The 26,736-nt window shown below is 39.1% G+C and overlaps 1 protein-coding gene across 7 annotated transcripts in view; it reads left to right on the top strand.

The window, feature by feature from the left end:
- SLIT2 (slit guidance ligand 2) overlaps window positions 1-26,736 on the top strand; it is a 419,653-nt gene that overhangs the window by 10,551 nt on the left and 382,366 nt on the right. For all 7 annotated transcript variants that reach the window (XM_034771222.1, XM_034771220.1, XM_034771221.1 and 4 more), the window contains exon 4: window positions 18,485-18,556. In XM_034771222.1, coding sequence (XP_034627113.1) covers window positions 18,485-18,556 — 72 coding nt within the window. The remainder of the gene's footprint in view (window positions 1-18,484; window positions 18,557-26,736) is intronic.

Raw genomic sequence — 26,736 nt, 5'->3', positions numbered from 1 at the left:
TTTTTTTTTTTTTTTTTTTTTTTTTAACCGAACAACTTTTCAGGTCTGATATTTCCTTTAACAAGGGTCAAATTCTTCTCTCGGTAGACCACTATCAATCTGGAGCAACTCATTATCTTCAGGTTTCAGTGATTAGTCTGGGTTTGTACTAATATAATGGAGTAGAATTTAGTCTTCAGTTTAGAGGAAACAACTTAATTTGATTCTTGTGTCTCTTTTAAGACTTAAATTGCTAACAATCACTTTCTCTAGGCCAGTATTAAGGAATAATGAAAAAAGTTCCATCTGTTTAGATTTTTTTTGGCTTTGGTTTTTTTAATCTGGGTAGTAGAAAGAAGACAAGAGGAAAAAGTAGAGCAAGGCTCCGACTTCCAACAGGCAACTGTCTAGTGTGTTTTTTTTTTTTTTAATTGAGATTTACTGACCAAAATGGAAAACTAGCAAAGATAATCAAGTCATGCCATATGCCCAGAGGATGTCCTCCATGGGTGAGGAAATGCTCACTGGGGGAAGCGGCAGGCTGCTAAGAGGAGAATTGGTTATTATGACTTCTCCCCTTTCTGAAGATGTAGTGGAGAATGTGGCAGGGGGCTGATCCTGCAAACACTTATGCACATGCATTACTTGAGCTGCATGAGTCAATTGACTTCAAAGGAGTATTCATGTGAGTCAGGTTAGTTGAGTGCATAAACATTTGAAACATAAGTTGCAAACTCAAAGTACTACTAGCTCAGACATTTTAGAAACCACTTATATTTGCATAGGAGTTGTAGATAGCACTTTTTGTAGAAACAAAGCATTGAACAGTGTTGCTACTATAACTTAACTCTCTTCATAATCTAGGATGCAATCTGTTCACTCAAATTTGTCTTGTAACAGCAAAGTTTTAAATATGATTAATTTCACTACTAACATTCTTCATTCCAACTTTTAAACAAAGTTATTTCAAACTTTTGTGTTCAATGAACTTAACTTTATTATTGAACGTTTTTTTTTTTTTACATTTTATATGTTCTGTATTTCAGTCTTGGGAAAGAATAATTTAAAGAGCTAAATATTCTGGTTTTGTGACTGACTTGATGCAGTTATTTCTAGAGTAACAAGTGGTAGAGATACTTAAATCAAAGTGCGTGCATGAATTCAGTTGTTAGGGAATTGTGTATTTTCCCTCTACTCAGTGTTACTGTGGAAAGGAGAGGTGTGTGTGTGTGTGGGGGGGGGAGGGGTAGCTTTTTCTAAGAACAGGCTACTTGAGAACTAGTGATGGAGGCAGCATTTATATGGAAACTTGAGGGTTTGACCCAGTAGTACTAAGTCACTACAGTTGTTAGTTCATGTTCTGGACAAATACCTTTAAAGTTGTAGATGTTCAGATACCATGGTGATGTATGAGGCATTGTAGCATACATTATTTCAGCTACACACTTAGCTGTAAGGAAAAAGTAGGCTTTCCTTTGAAGAACATTACTTCACTTTATTCCCTAGTTTTGTGTCAGAAGAAAAATGCTATGTAAAATTGTGACAAGTTTACAGCTTGTATAACAAGGGCGTAATTCTAACTTCAAGTGCATGGGTTCATAGCACTGAATTTTAAAATTCTGATACTGCACAAAGATCTTTGAGTGCAGTAGCAGAATTTTCAAGATATGAAATATGGACAAGAGTCTCATATCTGAAACTAGAATGGAGCCCCCAAAATATAATGCTTGTGGTGTGCATTAGGTATCCCATTGTACAAGCATAAATGAGTTTTCACAACCTTTAAAAATACATGATTCAAGTGAAAATATGGCTTTGTAAAACCATGATTAATTCAAATAAATAGGAAAGTTTCTTAATAGTATAAGATGAAAACAAACCCCAGTTGGGCAATATCAGGTGTTGAAACTAACTCAGTGAAGGGTAGTCATCAGAACATAAACTGTGAAATATGTAAGATCCATGATAAGCTATGTAGACCCCTAACTATTTTTAAAATTTGGCCTGCAGAGTTTATAAGGGTTGGGCTGAATGTCTCTTGCAAGGGTCCCAAAATATCTGAGGCCACATTATTAATGGAGAAATACTTACCTAATATTTTAATTTATCTATGTGTGTTTGTTTTTTAATGTGGAGGAGTGTGTCCCCTCCAGACACCTTTCCCTCCAATATGTGGAGCTGGAATAGAAAGCGGATTCAAGTCATTGCATTAGGGAAATGTAGTGAGCTTTCATAGTAACAGTCAGGACTCTATCACTGGTGACTAGTATTACATTCATAACCATAATGAACACAGGCTAAAGAGGGGTGTGTGTGTGTGTGTGTGTACTAGCCCTTCATTAGGTATTGTTCTATGATACAAGTTTGAAGTTTTTATCCATGATATGAGTTGTGATGGATGAAGGTCAATACAATTTCCAAAAGAGAATACCACCAGTTTCTCTATGTATCATAAACAGTATTGCTAACTCCAAGCATTCCTTAATCAGATTCCAAAAGACTTTAAAAAAACAAAATGTAATTTTAAACTGGCATTTTGAGTTTTGAGCCGTTATAATTCATGTTTCAAGAATTTTAGCCCTTTCAGTTTCAGAGAGACTTGTTTTCAAATGAGAGATGAAATTCTTACATAATCTCATGACTCCAGGATCTGGGCCTTTAAGGGAAAAACAAATATTTCAAATTTTGCAATACATTTGCAAGAGTCAGCAATGCTATGTAACTAAAAGCAGCTTTTCTGATTGGTTGCAAGTTTGAGGTTAATCTCGAAATAAGCATAAGCATGAAATTCCAGAGAGAAAGGAGATAGCAATACTGGGGTTAGAATAGAGACTGTTTTTCAGGCTTAAATATTGAGTCACTACTACAGCTTTTATAATTCATGTGACTACTGTGGTAACTAAACAATGTCTTTGTTCTACTTTTTGCCTTAAGAGGCCTGCTACCCTTTTTCAGATAGTCCCAGGGAAATCAACTCCCTGTGGAATAAGGCACTACTCAGTGTGTGAGTAGGGCTGGCCCTAAAACTACTGCTTGAAAGGAAGCTGCACTGGATGTTTCTTCTGTAGTAGCAAAACTTTACTTTGAACTCGATTCTTGCATTCACTGAACAGTGAGATTGAATTTTTCCCCTTAGTGTACATATATTATGAATTAGATATTGACAGTGTTTTACAATTTGTCACCATTACTTAGAGGATTTTTTTGTTGCAGTTTTTAATAAAACCTAGGTGAGATGAGACTTTAGTGCTAGCAACTTTTTTGTAAACTAAAAAGCAATACAATTTCAGACTCCAAAATACAGTTTATATTTTACAAAGCATTTTTGGGAAGTTTACTTTATTTTTGAATGTTTTTCCTTTGGATTTTAGCGTTTAAGTGGGTATATAAACACTCATTTGGTAAATGTCAGCATTCAAAGAGGTAGTATTTCCATGCATCTGTTGTAGGTAGCACAAAAGTAATGAGCTCAGGTGTAGAATATGTTGCTGAACAGGCTTGAAGGAAAAAAGTTATTCCTTGTTCATCAGGGATGTGGAGAATCCTTCTCCTAGCTAATCCTACATAGTTTAAGGGCGACACTTAGCACATTCCTTATCTTGGAGCAAGGAGGAGACCAAGAAGCCTGGGGTGCTAATCACTTAGCAAAGGAATGTAAATTCCATTTTACAAGAATTGTAGGAATTATACTGAGACACCTGTATTTGTGGGTTTTTTAATTACTACATGAATTATCCTGTTAAGATTTTTGGAGTTGCTTTAGCAACACTTTCAGTCTCTACAGCATTCCTAATAATGGAATATTAAATAGCGGCCAAAGCATTCCATTTTTTTTATTACAATAGGTTTTAAAATTCAGATTAATATAATAATTTTTACTTCAGAATACAAAATGCTGTTACAGTAAAATCATCTCTTTGGAAGTGTTATGAACTCTTAATGTAAATTTTCAATGTTATTGTTAGCTGTATATTTTATTCATCTTGGAGTCTCGTTTCTCATGGGACTCTTTTTATGGGTCTAGAAGTCAAACTGCAGTGAGAAGTCCTGTTTGCTCTTTGCAGACCTTTTTACAAATTCCAAGTCAGGAAGGCTGTTTATTTTTCCCACATCTGTTTTGTGCTCATCCTTTGTGGCAGTGTTTGCTGGATGCTCTTCTTTTTTTTACTTCCTCTGAAATGGGTAGTTTGCACTGTTGCAAAATTTTAAAACCATCTCTGGTTCTTCAAAAATATCTTGCATTTAGTTTTGTTTAAAACTTGTACATTACTCCAAAATATTGCTTATTTGAGGCTGTTCTAGGCACAGAGCTTAAACTTCCTGGAGAACTTTGCTGCAAAGCATTAGTTGCACTTTGTATAGCTAACACTTCAATCTGTTCAATATGCATTGCTTTAACGTTTCTACTAAGAATGTTTATAGGTGCAAAAAAAGCTGTCTGCAAGCTTTTCAGGGCAAAAAAGTAGAAACATTACAATACATCTCCCTAAAACTTCCACTATATCCTTCTCCATATTTTTAACTGCAATTCCGATTTAGATTTTTGTGTACACTTCAAAACCAGTGCATGGGTGACTTTCCTGAATGACACTCATTCAGGCCAGTGATTCATAACATTACATTCTCACAGCATTATGAAGAAACTTTTTTCCCTACAGGTAGGCTTTTTTTTTCTTCCTTCCATTAAGGAGATTTCTTCTATCATCCTTTGCAGCATCTGCTGCTAGCCACTGTTGAAGGGTTATCTGCAGCACTTGGGCAAGCAAGCATGCAAGAGTAAAGGTCCCTGTTGTATTGTATGCAAAAGTATCCTGAAAAAAGAACAGGAGTACTTGTGGCACCTTAGAGACTAACAAATTTATTAGAGCATAAGCTTTCGTGGACTACAGCCCACTTCTTCGGATGCATATAGAATGGAACATCTATTGAGGAGATATATATATACACACATACAGAGAGCATAAACAGGTGGGAGTTGTCTTACCAACTCTGAGAGGCCAATTAATTAAGAGAAAAAACTTTTGAAGTGATAATCAAGCTAGCCCAGTACAGACAGTTTGATAAGAAGTGTGAGAATACTTACAAGGGGGGAGAGATTCAATGTTTGTAATGGCTCAGCCATTCCCAGTCCTTATTCAAACCGGAGTTGATTGTGTCTAGTTTGCATATCAATTCTAGCTCAGCAGTCTCATTGGAGTCTGTTTTTGAAGTTTCTCTGTTGTAATATAGCCACCCGCAGGTCTGTCACTGAATGACCAGACAGGTTAAAGTGTTCTCTCCACTGATCCTGGGGACTCAGGCTTACAACTTTATTCTTCTGAGGACTTTTAGGTTGTCCTGTCCTCTCCTGAAAATCTGTCCTGATCTAGATAAACCCCATGTGCATCTCAGTCACCTGCATGCATTTGATTTGTAGCTTGCTTTCCTCTGCTTCCCTGACTTTCTTCTCTTCTCTTCCCTCCCGCACCCCCAAGCATCCACCACCCATAATGCTGCTGCAAGATTGTCCTTTCCTGATATTTGATCATAGTACACCATTTTTTTGAGTCCTTCTGCAGGTTCACTATTCATTGCCTTTCACTACAAATTTAAGTTCCTGAATTTCTTAGCCCTACAGAACTCAGGATTGGAAGCTTAAACAGTGCAATCTCCTACTGCACACACTTCATCATTACTTTGCCAATGAACCCTGCCTGATTTCCTTACATTTTCTTCCACACTTCTCCTTCAGAGCAGACTCTTCCAACTTATGTGACAAGCCATTATGTTCATATTTATTTCAATTCATCTTAATATACAAGTCAGGCCCTAAAGCATAATTTTTAAAAAGGGGTATAAGATTGGAAGAGCCAGAGGGAGATGTATTTTAAATCTCTTTTGGGGCTGTATCGTGTGTGAATCACAGCACAACACTCATACTTATCTGTCCAAATACATAGGTTCAAATGCTGTCTTGATTTCCTGTTCCTAAGCTGCTGGAATCAAAGAACAGAATTTTTGGACTTGGCGTTTGGGCATGTGTAGCGAAACCAAGCCCTTTTTTCTTTTTCTCTCACGTGTAACAAGAAAGTGGTGGATGTGCATTCATGGTGGTCTTGGAATGTCTTACCTAATTCTTTGCTGAAGATGAGCACTGCAGGACAGGTATTATAAATTGGGAGTGAAGAGTTAGGTAGGGTTACCATATTTCAACACTGAAAAAAGAGGACACTCCACGGGGGGCCTGGCCCTGCCCCAACTCTGCCCCTTCCCCCAAAGCCTCTGAGCACCCTGCATTCCCCTTCCTCCCTCCCGCTCTGATCTTGGTTGGGGGTTGCTAAGTGCTTCCCTACTCCCCACTCACCCAGCAGCCTCTGCCTGCTGGGTGCTTCAGATGCTCGGCAGCGCAGGTCCCTGCAGCCCCGGCCGCAGCTTCCTTCCTGCCGCCGGCGAATTAGGCTTGTGGGGCTCAGGCAATGAGGCTGTTTAATTGCAGTGTAGATACTGGAGCCTGGGCTCTGGGACTCTGCGAGGTGGAGGGCCCCAGAGCTGGGGCTCTAGCCTGAGCCCAAATGTCTACACCACAATTAAACAGCCCCATAACCCAAGCCCAAGGCAGTTGAGGCAGGCCAGTCAGAGGTGTTTAATTGCAGCATAGATGTACCTTTAGGATACATTTACACTGCTAAATAAAACCTGCAGCAGCTAGTCTCAGAGCCCAGACCAACTGACTTGGTTTTGTGCTATGGAGCTAAAAATAGCATTGTAGAAGTTCCCGCTTGGGCTGAAGCCTGGGCTCTTAAGATCCACCCTCATCACCAGATTTCAGAGCCTGGGCTCCAACCCAAGCTGGAACATCTAGATTGCTATTTTTATCCCTGCAGCAGTCAGTTGACCCAGACTGAGATTTTTTTGGTATGTGTGTAAGTAAAATGGAGCCATACCCATGGATGACCTAATACAAAGAAAGCATTCGCGCTTGTATTCAAAGCAGAATTGATTATGTGGGCCTGATTCTCCATTATCTTGCATCTTATTCTGTTTGTACCTGTAAAAGACACTGCTAAAAGGAAATTCTCCATTTAAACTGGTGGCAGTGTTCAACAGACTTCACACAATGATGCAGAGCATGTACCTTTTTTTTTTACAAACTACACAAAGTGTAAGGTAGCGGAGATTTTGGCCCACGGCCTTAAAGGGAAGGTGTACCACTCTTCCTCAGCCCAGCAGTCAGAAAGGCAAATAATTGTCCATGAAAACTTTCCAAAATGGCAAATAGCATTTTTGACTAGCTACTGTATTTAGTAAGCAAGTGAGGTTTGTAACAGTGGCTAGATGAAAGTCTCCCATATAACAGTAAATTTGTTTCCATCCTGTTTCAATACTGACTAAACAATCAGAATAAACATTTTACAAAAACAGATGGATTTTTGGTTTGCTAAACTAGTATTAAAGCAAGCTCGAAACTAGTTAACAGTCCTTTGCAACAGTGGCTAAAATGAGTCCAACAGAAGTCTGTCTTTGACCTCAGTAATAGGTGAGGAGTGACAATTTTAACTTGAAAACACAGGACCTAATCCTCAAGTCCTTACCCTTAAGGAAAGCAACTGCAGGATCATGCCTGTAACTTTCAAATGCATTTACATTTATTCATGGTGAATAGTGTTGACCTTCAGATTTTAACTGTGAATACTGGTCAAACTATTAGATGTAAGGACATTTTTTTTGAATGATACATAACCCAGTTAATTGTGAGGATAATCAGAGTAGATCCAAGGAACTCCTTCCAGGACTCTCTCTGCAATGAATAACCTCAGATACTTCCTGTGGGCCAGGTGAATGGCTGTGTGGAAGTATGCAGCCTGCTGGTGCACATCAGTTTGATTAGGAGCAATTTCAGATATGGATCCCTTGACTTGGAAGTCCGTTCAGTGGGAGATTTGCACACCACATGCTTGTGAGGGATGCTGGTCAGTTCATGATGCGGTTGAATCATTAACAGTATAAGATGCTGCCATTTGGGGTCTTCACAAAACAGAGTTGTTTGCCATGAAGGACAATAGCAAATGCTAAAACTTTTCTTCGAGAGGAGGTTTGAATCCCGGGTAGTTGCCAGTTGCTTTCCTCCTGCAGTGGAATAGAGGCGTGCTTGTACACCATTCTCCAAATTCCCCTTATTCCCAGGATGCTTTCCAAGATCAAAGGAGAAGGCCATGATCATTCTGGTGGCTTCTTTTTGGCAGAGAGCTCTGGCTGACAATCAACATTCAGCCACCAATCTAACTCCTAGACCATCCAGATGTGATTTCAGTTTCTGGATAACCACATACTTTATCCAGACCCAAAGTCTCCATGCCTCAGTGTGGCTGCTCAATGTCTGAGCCTGACTGACAGACTGCAGGTCCAGGAAATGATCTACCAGAAAAAGACATTCTTCCAAATAGAAGAGGTTCTCAATGTGGACAACCCAGAAAGCCTTGGACCTAGTCCAGGCCTCTACTAAAGATCCTCTATTACTTTATCTAAAACAGGTTGGCCTTTCACTTTCTAATATCCACCTAATACCTCAGCTTGTCACCCACCTGTGCAGCTGTGCTCGGTCTTCTCTCACAACTGAGGGTATGTCTACACTATGGGATTAATCCGAATTTATATAATTCGAATCTGGGAAACAGATTGTATAAAGACAAATGTATGCGGCCCCACTAAGCACATTAATGCGGTGGTGTGCATCCGTGTTCCGGGACTAGCGTCTATTTCTGGAGCGTTGCACCGTGGGTAGCAATTCCATAGCTATCCCATAGTTCCCGCAGTCTCCCCCGCCCATTGGAATTCTGGGTTGAGATCCCAGTGCCTGATGGGACAAAAAACATTGTCGCAGGTGGTTCTGGGTACAGCCTCACCCCTCCCTCCCTTCCTGCATGAAAGCAACGGATGGCAGACAACCGTTTCACGCCTTTTTTCCTGGGTGAACACTGCAGACTCCATACCATGGCAAGCATGGAGCCCGCTCAGCTCAAGACAGCAGTCATGAACATTGTAAACACCTCGCACGTTTTCGTGGAGTTTATGCTGAGCCAGGACCAGAAAAACAAGGCGAGGAGGCAACGGCTGCAGCAGCGCAGCAACGGGCATGATGAGGACATGGACACAGAATTCTGTCAAACCGCGGGCCCCGGTACTTTGGAGATCATGTTGTTGTTAATGGGGCAGGTTCTATCCATGGAACGCCAATTCTGGGCAAGGGAAACAAGCACAGACTGGTGGGACCGCATAGTGTTGCAGGTGTGGGATGATTCCCACTGGCTGTGGAACTTTCGCATGCGTAAGGGCACTTTCATGGAACTTTGACTTGCTGTCCCCTGCCCTGAAACACCAGAATACCAAGATGAGAGCAGCCCTCACAGTTGAGAAGTGAGTGGCAATAGCCCTGTGGAAGCTTGCAACGCCAGATAGCTACCGGTCAGTCGGGAATCAATTTGGAGTGGGCAAATCTACTGTGGGGGCTGCTGTGATGCAAGTAGCCAAAGCAATCACTCAGGTGCTGCTACGAAAGGTAGTGACTCTGGAAAATGTGCAGGTCATAGGGAATCCCGTTGCAGCAAAGCCATCCACTAACTGTGGTGAGGTGATAGATGGAACCCATATCCCTATCTTGGCACCGGAGCACCAGGGTACCCAGTACATAAACCTCAAGGGGTACTTTTCAATGGTGCTGCAAGCACTTGTGGATCACAAGGGTTGTTTCACCAACATCAACGTGGGCTGGCCGGGAAGAGTTCATGACGCTCGCGTCTTCAGGAACACTACTCTGTTTAAAGGGCTGCAGCAAGGGACTTACTTTCCAGACCAGAAAATAACCGTTGGGGATGTTGAAATGCCAATAGTTATTCTTGGGGACCCAGCCTACCCCTTAATGCCATGGCTCATGAAGCCATACACAGGCAGCCTGGACAGGAGTCAGGAGTTGTTCAACTACAGGCTGAGCAAGTGCAGAATGGTGGTAGAATGTGCATTTGGCCATTTAAAAGGTCGCTGGCGATCGTTACTGACTCACTCAGACCTCAGCCAAAGCAATATCCCCGTTGTTATTTCTGCTTGCTGTGTGCTCCACAATCTCTGTGAAAGTAAGGGCGAGACCTTTATGGGGGGGTGGGAGGCTGAGGTAAATTGCCTGGCTGCTGATTATGCGCACCCAGACACCAGGGCGATTAGAAGAGCACACCAGGAAGCGCTGTGCATCAGAGAAGCTTTGAAAACCAGTTTAATGACTGGCCAGGCTATGGTGTGAAATATCTGTTTTTCTCCTTCATGAAAACCCGCCCCCTTTATTGACTCATTCTCTGTAAGGAACCCACCCTCCCCCTTCCCCCAGCTTGCTTTCAAACCAAATAAAGTCACTATCGTTTAAAAATCATTTATTCTTTATTAATAGATTATAAAAAGAGGGAGGGAACCCGGGTGGGGTTTGGGAGGAGGATCGGCGGGAAGGAAAAGGCCACTTTAAAAAAAAAAAAAAAAGGGTTAAAAAAATAACAGCCTTTTGCTTGGGCTGTCCACTGGGGTGGAATGGGAAGGTGTACGGAGCCTCCGCCCCTGGGCCCCCTCCCCCCCGCGTTCTTACACCTCTGGGTGAGGAGGCTATGGAACATGGTAAGAGGGGAGGGAGGTTATACAGGGGCTGTAGAGGCACTCTGTTATCCTGCTGCTGTTCCTGAAGCTCCACCAGACGCCAGAGCATGTCTGTTTGCTCACGCAGCAGCCCTAGCATTGCATCCTGCCTCCTCTGATCTTCCTGCCGCCACCTCTCAGCTCGAGCAGCTCTCCTGTCCTCACGTTGGTCCCTCATGTCCTCACGTTCACTGGCTTTTTTCCTATACTTTGAAACCGTGTCCTTCCACTCATTCAGATGAGCTCTGTCGCTGTGGGTGGATTCCATGATTTCTGCAAACATCTCGTCTCACGTCGTCTTTTTCTGACGCCTTATCTGTGATAGCCTTCAGGACGGAGGAGGGAGGGTTGAATTTGCAGCTGCTGGAGGGAGGGGGAAAAAGGAGAGTTTTTTAGAAATACATTTTTGCAGAACAATGCTTATACTCTTTCACAGTGACCAACACTATTCACATTACATAGCACGTGTGATATTTTTTTTTTTGTTCGTTTTTTTTTTTTTGTGCAAGGTCGCGTTTTGCCTCTTAATATTGAGTGCCTGTGGCTTTGCTGCTAGAGATCACAGACGCAGGTCCAGGCAACAGAATTAGGCTTGCATGCGGCCATGGTAAGCCATTGTCTTTCGGCTTCTGCGCCCTCCTTTCCCACATACCAAGCAAAGCCGTTGAGTGCTGCGGTTTTCCAGTTAACATTCAGCAGCAGAAAACAAACTAACCATCCCCCCCCCCATCCAATTCTCTGGATGATCACTTTATCCCTCCCCTCACCGCATGGCTGATATCAGGGAAGATCCCTGCTAGCCAAACAAGAAAAGCTCTGGGCCAATTCTCTCTCTTCTCCCCCCCCCCCCCCCACGCTTGGCTAACTGCAGGGAAGGATTTCTTTTCAGCCACAGGCAAACAGCCCAGTAGGAACTGCCACCTCTGTCCCCTTAATTAAATTCCCGTATTTCAACCAGGTTACCATGAGCGATATCACTCTCCTGAGGATTACACAGCAAGATAAAGAACGGATGTTGCTTGAATGCCAGCAAACACCAGGACCATACGCTGCCAGGCTTTGTCATGCAATACCAGATTACTTGCTGCAAGCATGGCGCGGTCACGTGTCCTACCATGGAGGATGGAATAAGGCTGCACTACCCAGAAACCTTGTGGCAAGGCTTTTGGAGTACCTCCAGGAGAGCTTCATGGAGATGTCCCTGGAGGATTTCCGCTCCATCCCTAGACACGTTAACAGACTTTTCCAGTAGCTGTACTGGCTGCGAATGCATCCCAAGTCCTCAGGGCAAAGTAATCATTAAAAACCCTTGCTTTTAAAACAGGTTTTGTATTTTAAAAGGTAAACTCACCTGAGGTCCCTTCCATGGGGTCGTGGTCTTGGATACTGGCTTGGGAGGGTACTTCAGTCAGGCTGAGAAAAAGATCCTGCCCGTTGGGGAGAACGGAGTGCTGGGTGCTCTCTGCAAGCTCGTCGTCCTCCTCCTCCTCCTCCTTCCCTGTCCGCAGAATCCTCAGGTGTAGCTGATGAGATTATCCCTGCCTTGGAATCCATGGTCAGAGGTGAGGTAGTGGTGGTGCCCCTCCCCCTCCCATCCCCCACCCCCAGAACTGCATGCAGCTCGTCGTAGAAGCGGCATGTCCGCGGTTCTGACCCGGAGCGACCGTTTGCCTCCTTTGTTTTTTGATAGGCTTGTCTGAGCTCCTTGACTTTCACGCGGCACTGATCTGAGACCCTATTGTGGCCTCTCTCCATGTCCTTGGAGATTTTTTTTTCAAAAGTTTTGGCATTTCATCTTTTTGAACGAAGTTCTGCTAGCACTGAATCCTCTCCCCATATAGCGATCAGATCTAGTACCTCCCGTACGGTCCATGCTGGTGCTCTTTTTCCATTATCGGCCTGCATGGTTACCTGTGCTGATGAGCTATCTGTGGTCACCTGGGCTCTCCACGCTGGGCAAACAGGAAATGAAATTCAAATGTTCGCGGGGCTTTTCCTGTCTACCTGGCCAGTGCATCTGAGTTCAGATTGCTGTCCAGAGCAGTCACAATGGTGCACTGTGGGATAGCTCCCGGAGACCAATACCATCGAATTGCAGCCACACTAACCCTAATTCGAAATGATAAAATCGATTTTGGCGCTACTCCTCGTCGGGGTGGAGTACAGAAATCGATTTAAAGAGCCCTTTATTTCGAATTAAATGGCTTTGTGTGGACGGGTGCAGGGTTAATTCGATTTAACGCTGCTAAATCTGAATTAAAGTCGTAGTGTAGACCAGGCCTGAGCTGTGAAGTCCCTTAGAGGATTACTACACACCTGTCTGTCAAAGAACCCAGTCCTAGCTGGACCTCAGTATAGGCCTCCTGAGACTCATGGAATCTCCATTTGAGCTGCTGACTGCTTCTTATGCCATCTCTAATGACTGACTGAAATGATAGCAACTAGGAAGACAAAGTGACTGAGCTTCAGGCTCTGACTAAATCTTACTATACAGTATTCCATAAGGACAGGGTGGTGCTAAGACATAACCTGAAATTCATCCCTAAGGTAGTCACAGAACTTAAAGCGGATGATTCAGCTGATCTGTCTTCTCAAAAGCACATTTGGCACTGAAAAGAAATGACACACATTAGGTGTACACAGGATTCTGTTTTATTATATTGACAGGAATAAAGCATTCAGACTGTCCCATATATTTTGAGCTATAGTTGGGTGTTCTAAAGGTCAACCTTTGAGATGAGAAACATCAAAATGGATTACACGGTATGTCTCCTCTGTTACCAGTTTGCTGGTGTGAATCTCCTGCTAAATATCAAGGCTTTCTCCACCAAAGCACAAGCAGCTTCTTCCACTTGCTTCTGGAATGTGCCAATATTAGAAATCTGTAAGGCAGCAGTGTGCAGTTAACACACATCAGTGGGTTAAACACTGTCTTGGATTTAGCTGTGAAGTCAGATGCCAAATTTGGAAGAGCAATCCTATCCTACAATCACTGTTCAACTGATGCAGCTGATACTCCTCATTTCCACTATCCTCAGGGGATACTACAGTGGAATCTACACTGACACATACTTGACAAAGAGAATGGTTAATTACCCTTCAGTAACTGTGGTTTTTCTGAGATGACTTAATCAGTGTGCAGCCCATGTCCCACCTTCCATCCCCATTTTTCAGAGTCCTCCGCTACCATGAGCTTTGAATTGCAAGTGAACTGAGGAAGGGTTGCAGCCACTCTGCCATTTATACCCTCATACAGGTGCACAAGGAGGTACAGGGTACGTGTGCAGCCCTGATAGACACTATTAGCAAAACAAACCGATTTCACATGTATGAAGTGCAGGCACGCCTACAGTGGGATCCACACTAACAGCTGGAAGAACCACACCTACCCCACAGTAACTTTAAATTTAAACTTTCAGGGTCAGATTCCCTTGGGTACTTGTGGCTGTTTTGTATCGCTCTGCAGGAGCACAAACCAGGTGGAATGTGCTAGCTATTTAAGCAATATTTATTGCTGTTTGTAGTGCCAGAGCAGCACAAAGTAGTTGAAGTGTACATTCCAAATTCCCCTCTATTGTCTTTGCCATATTCCTGTGCTTTCCCCTGAGTCCTCAGTTTCACTTTATGCCTTTCCTTTTGAGTACTTCTGAGGGCCGGGTAGTCTAACAGGCATATTTAGCATTAAGGGTAACTTTTTTTTTTTGCTTATCTTCATAATTGAAAGATTCTCTCTCAGTGGAGTCTGGCTCACAATTATCTCCTTTAGAGAAACTCTCAAAGAATTGATCTCTGAAAATGTCCACCTTAACTTATTGATAAGGGCAATTTGTGGCCTCAATATAAAGATCGACACTGCCTCCTTCTGTTTCAAGTGGGAGTGAAGACAAATGGCCTTCAGGGAAGATAGTAGCACCCTCACTGTCAGGAGGCAGAAAGGTTTCAGAGTAGCAGCCGTGTTAGTCTGTATCCGCAAAAAGAACAGGAGTACTTGTGGCACCTTAGAGACTAACAAATTTATTAGAGCATAAGCTTTTGTGGACTACAGCCCACTTCTTCAGATGCATAAAGGAGCACTGTAAGGAGTTGGGGAGAAGAGGTGGTTACCATATTTGCTAAGAACAACCTCTTGTCAAAAACAGACCACAATAGGAAGTGGCAGCCATTTAGAAAGTGGTTAATTATGAGTTGCTTTTCAAGAACGTTATTCTTCACCAGAGACTGAAGAATAATGGATAAAAGAGGACATAGTTCTTGAAAAGGATATCTATTGCACTATATCTATTCAAAATCCACCTCTGTACTGATTTGTATAGCTAGAGAATGCCTGGTTTAAGAATTCAGGACAAAGGATTGACTTTTTTTTAAAAAAAAATCACTCTGTAAAGCTAATGGATTTACTTGTAAATTCTCAATTAATTTGGTGCTCAAATAGGAAATGCTGTAATTTTTGGGAAGACACTATTCTTCATGCATAACAAAAGCTGAATCCTTGTTTTAAATGTGACACAACTCAATCTTAACTGGATCCATGACCAGTGTGTCTCTTTTATAAATTTAAGTGTACCAATATATATCTCTTATCCTCCCTTTGCCTTATTGTTCTCAATTAGTGGCCACTCTTTTATTAATGTCAGACAGATTCTACCATTCAAATTCTGTGGACACCATTTGTGTCATTTACTTTATCTATAAAGTACCTAGCATATTTTTGAGTGCTGTGTGAATTATAAATGCTATTCACAAGGCTTAAATGCTGAATGTTTGTTTGTAAAATGCTTGGAGATCCTTTTATAGGAATGCTTTTACAGTGCTAAGATGCTTTTTAAAAGTAATGATCACAAAATGATTGTAAATGTCAGTCTTGAATACTCAGGATTGTCATTTAACTGGCATGTCTTTTTTATTTGGAGTGTTGTAGCCATGTTGGTGGAGAGGCGAGGAAAAGAGGAGCTTTCAAGCTCTTCAGACCTATTCAGGTCTGGTCTGAAAAAGGAGCTCTGTGGAGCTTGAAAGCTTCTCTCACCAACAGAAGTTTGTTCAATAAAAGATATTGCCTCACCCACCTTGTCTGTTAAAAAGTTTCAGACTGATAAGATTGACAAAGCTTCTACTGTAAAAAAAAAAAAAAAAAATTAATATATGGCAATGTAATAACTGGATTTTATTTCTATACTAGTATTGCTATATCTACATTCTATTAAAAGTTAAAATTGTGCTATTGTTCTAAGTCAGAAATGGAGCAACTGATTCATTATATATATGTTATATAATGACCCCAAATTGTGAGAGGTGCTTTTAAAGAAATGCAAGACTAGAAAACTCTGCCCTGAATAGCTTAGTCGTAGACGCTTGATCCTACAAGCACTTGAACATATGAGTTGTCCTTACTAATGCAAGTTATTCCATTGATTTTTTTTTTTTTTTTGATCTGTAAATATGGATTTGCAGGATTAAGCCCCAAGTCTACAACTTTCAAAAAGAGGGAGAGAAGCAAAGCGATAAAGAAAACTTTTTTGTTTTTTATTTAACCACAGGCCAAACTTCCATTTTGTACTTTTATTCCCACATTATTGCTGCTTGACTTAATGCTGAACTTCCGCTTTTTTAAAATTAGTTTTATTTTTTAACACCTGCCTGTTATGTTTTTAATACATTCCTGTTTTCTATCTAAACTCTTCCCAAAAAGTTACATTTTGTTAACTTTCCAATTATCACTTCTGTTATGAACTTCATTTTTAAAACAAGAGGCACAATTAAAACCACATTTATTTGAAGTTGAGGAAATGTCAGATAGCTGTCCTTTCATTTTTTTTTTTTTTTTTTTTTGCATGCGTCTATGCTTGTTTTTGGGGGGAATTAAAAGCAGAAGTGCTGAAATGCCATGTATTAACCTATTTTGATAATTCAATACAAAACCTGATAACAAGGAACGCACAAACATATATTGAAGTCAATGGAAAGTTTGGATCCTATGAATTGTAGTTTCAGAGCTCCTATTTTGTACATCGAGTTGTGAAGGGTCAGATGAACTTTCAGTTTCTTTCCTCAAACTGAATTTCCACACTTCACATATCGTATGCTAAATTCTGCCCTTCCCACTCTCTCAACAACCTCCTTCCAAATTCTCCCCAATTTCTTCTGAATGATGCCATGTGACTGTGAAATGTCGTTGGTCTGTAAAAGCTTGACTGACTTCTCGTGCTTGGTTGACTGGAAATAGCTTTGTTTTTAATTTCAGAATTGTTAAGTATCTAGAACTGAACTAAAACTACTGCTTTGGCACTGTTCATTTCAAAACCAGTTTTATTCAGCAAATTTGCACTTAGGCACTTTGATCCTGGAAACACTTTTGCATATGCATAACTTTACTTGCACGGGTAGTTCCTTTGAACTTGTGCAACTACTTGCTGAGTGCTACTTCAGCAAGTAGTTCCATCAAGTTCAATGGGACTACTCATGGGAGTAGTTGTCCACATGCATTCTTCACAAGATTGGAGCCTTAAACTATATTTGGAGCATACACAGTAAGTGAATTTAAGTATGCTGACAAATTTGAAAGGGTTCAGGAAGGAGCTACAAGAATAATACAGGTTCTTTCAGACAATCAGAATGAGAACTGAAGAAAGTGAATTTCGTTACATCAAGAAGATTTAGATGTACCTTTAGGAAGCTATGCCTGCTATAAGATTTAGAATCTTCTTTTGTGCAAGCATTATTCAATACCTTTTTCAGTCTACTGGTGTCTAGTGACTTACATAATCTTAATGCTAGTGCCATAAAACAGAGCCTCAGCTAACACCATGCAGGTGTGCAAGTGTAACCTGGGATGAATAAATTGTGAGTCTTTGTAAATTGCAATGTAAGGACTAATGATGCGTTGCTTGCAAAGAAATAGGCTTACAAGTTTGTATGTGCCTGGCTTTGCCTGTGGCTTTTTTCTTAAATAAACTGTCTTGGACTTAATATATTGCATTATTTGACTACTTGATCGAGAGCTGCTATTACTCTGTAATAGCAAAAATGATCTTAATTGTAAATCTAAAAAAAAAATTGTATATATTTTTCATGTCAAGTTGTAGTTGGCAGTGGATTACCTCCAGCCGTACTACTATGGGTTTTGAACTTGTCATTTTATAGACTAAGCTGGGTTGACCTTAGTAGCTGAGTGAGACCTCATATGCAAAGAGATCTCTTCCAGATTCCAGCTACAGTTTTTCCTCCTATACAGTACATGTTTGTTCTTCAAGTCCCTCCCCCATGCCAAATGTTCCCATTTACTTTCATAGTCTTATAAGCAACACAATTATATTGAAAACTATTTAGTACAAAGTGTAAGTTGATTTTAATTACATGGAAGTCAAGAAAGTAAGGTTTCCATGGCAGCCTTATCTCTGCCTCTTTGCACAGTCACACTGTATGGATCTTTAATTTCATTACATTATCACATAACTTGAATGCAGTGATGCATATGTGTGCAATGTATATAATGTGCTTTTGGATAATGTTGGTCACAAACATGTTTGTATCAGCTACTCCACACTACAGAGATGGTGGAGAAACTGTACCTTTTTGTGCTGATTTTTGATTATATGGCCTAGAGTCCCAACTTGGTGATTAAGCTAGACTCCTTAAATTGAAAATGGTCTTTCATAAAATGAAAGGCAAGGTTACCAGAAAACATAATCAGCCCATGGTAAAGTTACTACTGGACCATGTCTCCACTAGTGGACCAAGCATACCTCTTCTGTGCTTTCTCTTCAGTTTGTTGTAGCACAGGCATGTTGGTACAAAATGTTTGCATTTGATTGCTATTGTCTTAGTTGTAACCTAACTTTTATTTTCTTTCTCTCAAAAGGCGTCTAAACAGAAATAATCTTCAGCTGCTTTCTGAGTTGCTGTTTCTGGGGACTCCTAAACTATACAGGCTGTAAGTAGTCCAAATCCATTATTGATTTTGGAAACCTTTCAAGTCCTACATAATGTGCCTTTTTAAACACACACACACACACACACACACACACACACACACACACACACACACTCTATAGAGGTGGGTGTGGATAGGTGGTTTCTGAAGTGTGCTACTTATTTTTACCTTGTCAAGAACAATGTACATTATTTTAATTTAGTATTTTCTTTGATTACTCTCCAGTTTTCATTTTCTATCTCCGATACACAAACTCTGATCTGTCTTCTCTCTCTTCCCCTCCCCCCTTCTAAATATTTAAATAAGCTTTTGGTGGAAGAATAGGCTGGTTTTCCCCTAACTTTTTACTTTTGTCTTTCAACAAAGAGCAAAAACCCCAAAAGTAATGGCTTTAGAAGTATTGGCCCAGTGATATTGCACAAAGGCTGTTCATAATTTTGTTTCTGGAATATTCTGTATTTATATATGGCATGTGTTGGACTAAAAAACAGTCCTCTTACTTACTAAAGTATATCTGTGTTGCCATCTTGCATACTTGTTGCTACACTGGTAACCTACTGTTTTGTCAGATTACTAAAATGAAAAGTACAAAATGTTAACATTTTTAGCTAGCAGCTATATAAAGCGCAGTGTATCAGTGTTGCTTTTGATTCTATAGTATGGTTAATAATTTAAATTGGAATGTTGATGTTTCAGCCAATGATGTTCTGGAATCTAATTATTTTCCTTTATAATATGAATGTGAAGTAGACTTAGATAAATAACCTGACACAAAGCCGTTTCTTCTGATTATTTTAATAAAATTTCAAGATAACTTTAATTTAATCATAGTATGTAGGACCGAAGAGAAAACAGCATGTCTGAAAAAACACATAATTTGAAGCTTGTTTCAAATACACATTCTTGATATTTCATTGTAGGCTTCACATGAGACTGTTCTGCTGGAATTGTTATAGGTTAAATGGACAAAATAGTTTGACGAACTAACAAATGATATTCAATTCCTCAGTATGCAATCAGTAGTCAGGAGGATATATTTTCCTGATATTTCCTTGTGTGGTTGGAAAATGAGGGAAGATAGGATAGCTATCTGATCAAATTCACTCCAGTTCATGATGTTCTTGAAACTGAAGTGGGTCAGGTAATTTTTCATAATGAAGGTTTCATTTTTGGAAGTTGACTTCTGTTCTAATTTCCTTAAATGATTCATTCACCTTCCTTTTTAATGTGAAAGGAGTCTTAAAATGCCTAAATTGTAGTCACACACATTAGTATCATATACTTGCCTACTATCTGCCTCTTGCTTTTGATGTATGTTTGTTTTTGTATCAAAAGCTTTTTCTGTAGATAAAACACTTGTTGGATTACTAGACAGCAGTATGCTAAGGGGTTCTGCTCCAGCAAATTCCTTCCTTTAGCTAACAAAATTAGAGTACACACCTCTCAAATATTACAATATGTGTGCAGTATATATTACAAGTTAGTAATTCAACCATTTAAAAAAGAATCCCTAGCAAGCATGGAAACCTTAAACCTGAAATTTTGTACTTCCATATCAGGAAGGGTGAGAGGTGTATGGGTGTTCTATTTTATTCCACCTTTAGGTTAATGTTTGTTAAATCTTATTCCATTTGAAATAGCAATAAGATAACTTACAGATTAAAATGGATGTACATTTAAGGCATACTCAAATTTGAATATTCTTTATTTAGAATTGTACACTTAAGTTTTAAAACAAGTATCTATTCTTTTCTTTTGGATATAGAACACACAAATACACATGGTGTATCTGATGGAAAGTAAGAGATGGTTGGCTTAACAGTATTAAATGTCTTCTGCCCCAGGGTTATTGTTGATCAGACCATGAAAATGAATGTCTGGTTATAACATATGCATGTTTTAAAAATACACTAACTGTACTGAAATATATCATTTGCTGTTCTGACTTAATTAAGCATACAGCTAAAAGTAGGCATTTGTTTAGAAATGATGTATGTTGGCTGTTCATAATCAGGAGGCTTTGGATTTTATACAGCTTCTCCACCATACCAGGAACGAGTTGTGTGTATTTGTTTTGTTTTTGTTTTAAACTTCGTGTGTACGTGTAGAAACTCCTACATACACACATACATACCAAGCTATAGTCTCTGAAAAAAGGAGAATCAAAATTGTCTATACATGGACACTTTAAATATTTAACACTTTGGTATCTAATTTTCCCAATTAAAAAACCTTAATAGCTAATACATTAGTGTGTATTCGTTAAGTTTCTCAGTATGCTGTTCAGCTTCTGTGAATGATAATTACCATTTGACCCTTGGCTGTAAATGAGATGCCAGGTGAAGAAGCACATATGCTTGTTGTGTAGCCTAAATGCAATATAAAAGAGCGAGGGTACACTGTATATGAATTATGATTAGACATGGTTGGTTGCCGCCAGCGGCCAGCTATGCTTTCCCTTTGCTGTCTGCTCCAATTTCTCTTTGGATGGGTTGAGAGAGCACTGCATGTTCAGGTCAAGATGTTTGCTCAGAAATAGTAGTACAGTTGCAGCTGTGTTTGTTGGAGCAGGAGACTAGTTTAAATAGCATTACCATTTATCCAGTCCATTAACAGAACTCTGTAAAATAATACCAACTCTGCATAAACTACAGGACACTGTAATAAAATTACAAGCACTTGTTGACAGATGGGAAGTGTAAGTAAAGGAAAGCGATAGGTTGAGAATTTAAAAGATACAGTACATAATTTTGTCTGACTGAATAGTCTCTATTTTGGAAATCTAGTTTGTATTTTCCTCCAGCATTAACTATCTGAAAAATAATCTTCCAAGAAAACTCCTGAAGATAGGAAATATTTTACTTAAACTATTTTAACGTATTTAGAATTGAACTGGAAAGATGGTTTGGCATAAAACTCCATTTGGCCGTACTGTTTTTTGTTTTTTTGTGTTTTTTTTAATTATAAATACTTTTAGGTATATTGAATAATTTTGTATAATTTTAGTTTCTCTTGATTTTTCAAGAAGAGCTTGAAAATGTTTATTTCTTGTAGAATAAGGATTTGGACAAAATAGTAGTGTATAGATACATTAGTGTGGGTCCTGTTGGGTAATATTTAAACTTTTTTGTATGACGCCATTGTTCAAAAAGTATTTTTCATTGCAAGAACAGCCTGCATTGTTTCCAACAGCCCATTTGCCTACTGACACTGACTTGTCTAGCGTCAGCAATAGTATCTTTAAAATAAAGAACTATTACGGACTAATGGGTTTATCTGAGGCAAATAGATTTTGACTACTTAATTTGGCTTGTTAGATCACAGTTCATTGCATTGCCATTTGCTGCAGGATACTAAGAGCTATGTCCTAACTCTTTGAGAGTTTGGCTTTAAAAGATACCTTTTTAGGTGGTAGCATGAACATGATAAAGAATTCTGTGCACAAAACCTGTATGTTTTGATTTCAACAATTTTTTTAGAAGTTGGGATGAGGAAGAGTTTCATGCCTGAGCTGCTGATTCAGAAATTTGTTTAAATTGAGCTATAATGACTGAATAATGACTTTGCAGGGGATAATTTTAAACTTAATCTAGGTACCAGGCCTTCTGTTCTGCTATACACCTTTCCTTTCTACCATTAGCATACTTAAAAAGTATATTTGAAATAAGACATTTCACATATTTAAAGGAAAAGGTCTTAGTGTAATCTGACTATAAGAAACACCTAGTTTAGTGATGTCCACTTAGTAGCTTAAGATCCTTGTAGCTAAGCATAAAAGCAGAAAACTGCATGGTGAGCCCTTGCAAAAAAAAATTCCTCCTGAATTAATTTCTGCCAGCTATGATTAAAGTGTGTGGTACTAGATGTGTCAGACACCATAGTTCTCTACTTCATTTTACTCTTGGCCTTCTTGGCCCCTGCCACAATAAATCCAACAATGGTTATGCAGGAATTGCAGGTTACAGTTGCTACGGTTACCGTTGTCTGGTCAGATCGACATCATTACTCATCTAGTCAGCTGCCATGATAGCTACCGCTGATTTCCTTTGCTGGGAACACCGAAGATGTTTGACGCAAAGAGGATGAAAGTTCTTCAGATTGCTATCATATCTTTTTGTAACTGCTATGAGAGAACCTACTATTAGCATCATTGAAGTTGGTACCTCTTTAGCTGTCACAAGTTAACATGCTTTGTTTTCTGTTTTAAAAGTAGAACCAACCAGAGGTGAGAATGAAAAAGATGGTGCTTGTAAGGGGCTGGAAGAACAACTTTACATTTTCAATGTTTTTTTAAGCTGTTTTGTTTCATTACCACTAGTATAATTGTATGCATACTTAAATGCACAGCTCTGCCTGTATTCCTTCTAAAAATTCTAAGCAAGGATTTATTAGTAATTTGGTAGATAAAAGGTTTTATCTGTAATCATCTAATAATCCCCTTCGACAAAGCAAAGAGAATTCTGTTATGAAAACTCCTAGAGATGCCGAGCCTCATTATACTAAAGCTTCTGACTACTTGTATTCCAAGTGGAAACAGGTGGTTTGGTGTTTAAAAATCCGATGTACAAAAAGAATGCATTCTCAATTGTAGTAGGAAATATTATTGAATGGTTCTCTTCTTTTGAAGTAGCTTGTTAGATGAGTTGCTACTAAACAAAAGCAGTAATTGGCATGTTTCAGCTGTTACATATATGCTGTAATACTTTTGTATTGAAAGGTGTAATCCTTACTAAGTGTGGTGCACATGCAACAATCTGTTTTCAAAGAGGGGTATTTATATCAGAAAATGATACAATATTATAACCTTTACTTATATGAAATCCAAGTTTAGTTTGCTGTTATGTTCTTCTAATTGGAGCAAGTGCTTTCTCAAGCATTAGTGAGATCACTTTAGTTTTTATGGCTTGTTCCTATGCGTTTAAGTAACTGAGAAATGCTAATAAATTGCTTCAAAATCTGTACTTCAATCTTCTGTTTTAGATTTTTTTATTTGTTTCCATTTCCTTCTTTCTTATGCTTCCATAATGCCAATGTTGTGATTTTTATCTCTTTAAACCTCAAAGATATGGAAAGCTAGAATCTTGGGGTTTTTACCCTCCTCCTCCCCGCCCCTCCAGAATGTTTAAATCACTTCACATATAAATACTTCTACAAATAAGTTAGATAATTGGCACTAATAGTCCAATGATTTCAGTTGTTTAGTCTTCTGTGGTTTATAATAATTTAATTTTCTTTGCTAAATATTTATTTTGCAAAGCATTTGAAATAAACAACTAAAATTGAAAAACATGTATAAAATTTCGGTTTTATGGTCATTTGTAGATGGGGAATCTTGTAATTTACAAAGTATTTGTTTAAAATAAATTACAACATCTGCCTAGAGTAACAGTACACTAAGAGGATTGTCTTCCTTTTTCTGGCAGTGGGAGAAAACAATTATCATAACTTTGTGCTAAATCAATTCAGTGACCAAAAAAAGAACAGGAGTACTTGTGGCACCTTAGAGACTAACAAATTTATTAGAGCATAAGCTTTTGTGGACTACAGCCCACTTCTTCGGATGCATATGACCAATAGTATATTAAGGTCTTGTAATTAGAATGCAGACCTAAAAATGAGTTGGGTCAACTAAGCTTGTAGACCCACTAACTAGAACTCACAAAGGCCATTTTTGTTGTAACACTGACCCACAGCTACAGAAATTACTAATAATGTTGATGGGTATTGGAAATATTTTTTGCTTGAAATATGCCTATTCATGTACGTAGCCACTTTGTAGGGAATTCAGTAACTGAAGTGTGTATTCTCCAAAATATAATTACCTTGCAAAGCAGTAGCAACTTTGGTCAACTGTCAGCTTTTGATACTTCTATTTTAGCACTTGTTTGTGGGATGGAAGAATCAGAAGGCAGCTTTTTAAAAGATTATCAAGACCAGTGTTGTTCCTCCACTGTCCACCTGTACTTCAGACTAGAAATGGGAAATAAATTATCTTGTATGAATATTTCTCCTCTTGCCCCATTGCTTAGTTCAGTCTGTAACTCTGATTCTACTTCTATAAAGCTTTGATATTCAAGAAACAGTCACCCCTTAAAAAGCAGTGAACAAAAAAGATAGGACACTACGGCCTGGTTGCAGGGCGAAGTTCATGAGAAAGGGACTGCAGGACAGGACTCTTGCATTTCTAGGGATGTTGGAAGTACTACAAAATTTGTTCAGTGCATTCTCTCTAGTCTTTCAAAAGTGTGAAACCAAGAAGCTTACTGGAACACTCGTTACAAACTGTAATATCTGTATCCTAATTAGGGTGACCAGATGTCCTGATTTTATAGGGACAGTCCTGATATTTTGGGCTTTTTTATATGGCCTCCTATTACCCCCCCCCCCCACCTCCTGTCCCAATTTTTCACACTTGCTATCTGGTCACATAATCCTAATGGTGAGAGAAGCAAAAAATACACAGCAGTGTGAATAACTATCTGTTTATGGCAAGATTGTGGGGAACTTGGGTGTACTTTAAAGGTTCATTCTGACTCCAGTAATATTCCCAATTTTAAATATAGGGGTTAAAGTTGAAAATGGTGGTAGCTCTAAAATCAGAATAAACTTTTAAGTGTGCTCAGTGTAGTCCAAGTTACCTTTATTAAAAAATAAAGTACTGTGTATTTTCAGAACATGAGCAGTTGTTTTGCTTTACTTGTATATTGTGTCCCTTTCTCTGCCCTTTGAGTGAACGTTCTTGTGTTTGGACAGCACCTAGCATAACATGGTTACTTACAGGAAATGATAGGTGAAAATATATGGAACTAAATATTAAGAAATCAATTACTTCACAGTTAAACATAGGCACTTGTGAAGTTAAAATGTTGGTCAATGCTATTGCACTTTTCATCTTGAAGCAAATATTCTCCTTTCACTTGTGAAACATACAGTTTACCTAGCTGTCATGTTGGGTTTTCAAAATTTTAGCTCAAGGTAATTGGGGGAAATTGGCTTTTTAAATTTGCCCCTTACATTTTCTAGTTATAAAAACTTAAGTTTACATTTTTATGCAAGTAATGCTTTCTTTTGTAGTGGGATGAAACAGCAAGTTGGGTAGACTTTTGGGGCTGTAAACTAACCTCTGGTAATGGACAAATATATTAAATCCTTATATTATCTGAATGAATAGTCTACATTTTCAGCAGACAAGCAGCTATAGGACACTTATGTTGATTTTCATTATGGCAGACATTCAATACAGTTTATAGTCACGCTTAACCTTAATTTGAAAACCACATTAAAAACAGCAAGTAAACAAAACTATGGCTTAGGGCTATTCTCTAACTTTAATTTGAAAACCATGTTTAAAAACAGCAAGCAAACAAAAAATATGGCTTAAGGCCACTCTGCTGGTTTCAACATAAATGCTTCTGGTATTTGAAATTTCTTTTAGTATTTGATATTGGCATTTAAATATGCCTATTGAAAAGATACAAGTCACTTTTAGATATGCTTAGCAGTTATCAGTCATAGCAAATTTTGTATTGCTTTATTTTAAATTGTACTAAATCAGTGGGGAGTTTTACTTAAACTGATGGCCTAATTATCTTAGTTTATTAGACAGTGTGGGTGTGGTGGAAGTTGTGTGATGGGAGGGTTGCTGTCAAAGCAGAATCTAAATATTGGCAGATTTAAAAAAGAAAAGTAGTTGAATACAATATAGAGCAGTGTAGTGCAGTTCTTCTTGGGCCACCTCAGCTATAGCTAGTCTAATGGCCAGTCTGATTCAGTCACTGGATTGTTTCTGCAGAGTTAACCTTGAAAGATTTACTAAACTATGTTATAGGAAACTTTTCAGGCAGCAGTTAAGTAGGAAACTGAATCTCGGTGAAGGAAGTAATGAAAAGTGAAAAGGCATGTCAGAGGAAATACCATTATTATATGGTACAGACCCATGGTGTGAAATGTTTTATGAAGAGGACATCTGTAACTCTCAGCTTGCACTAGGTGGACATCGAAGTGTAGCCATGCCATCTTGATTAAAGTGAGAATAAAAGGAATAAATCAGGCCAGGGTGAAAATGAAAAAATATTTGAGCTTCACCCCATGATGGTAGGTTTCTTCTGCTGGTAGAAGATTAAAGCTCAAAGTAACTGAATAGCTGAGAAAAGTCCAAAGAAAGCTTGATTGCTTCCCCT

Source organism: Trachemys scripta, chromosome 5, assembly GCF_013100865.1.
Source record: "Trachemys scripta elegans isolate TJP31775 chromosome 5, CAS_Tse_1.0, whole genome shotgun sequence".
NCBI lineage: Eukaryota > Metazoa > Chordata > Testudines > Emydidae > Trachemys > Trachemys scripta.
The sequence above is the reverse complement of the archived record's forward strand: the minus strand, read 5'-3'. Positions and strand labels throughout refer to the sequence as shown.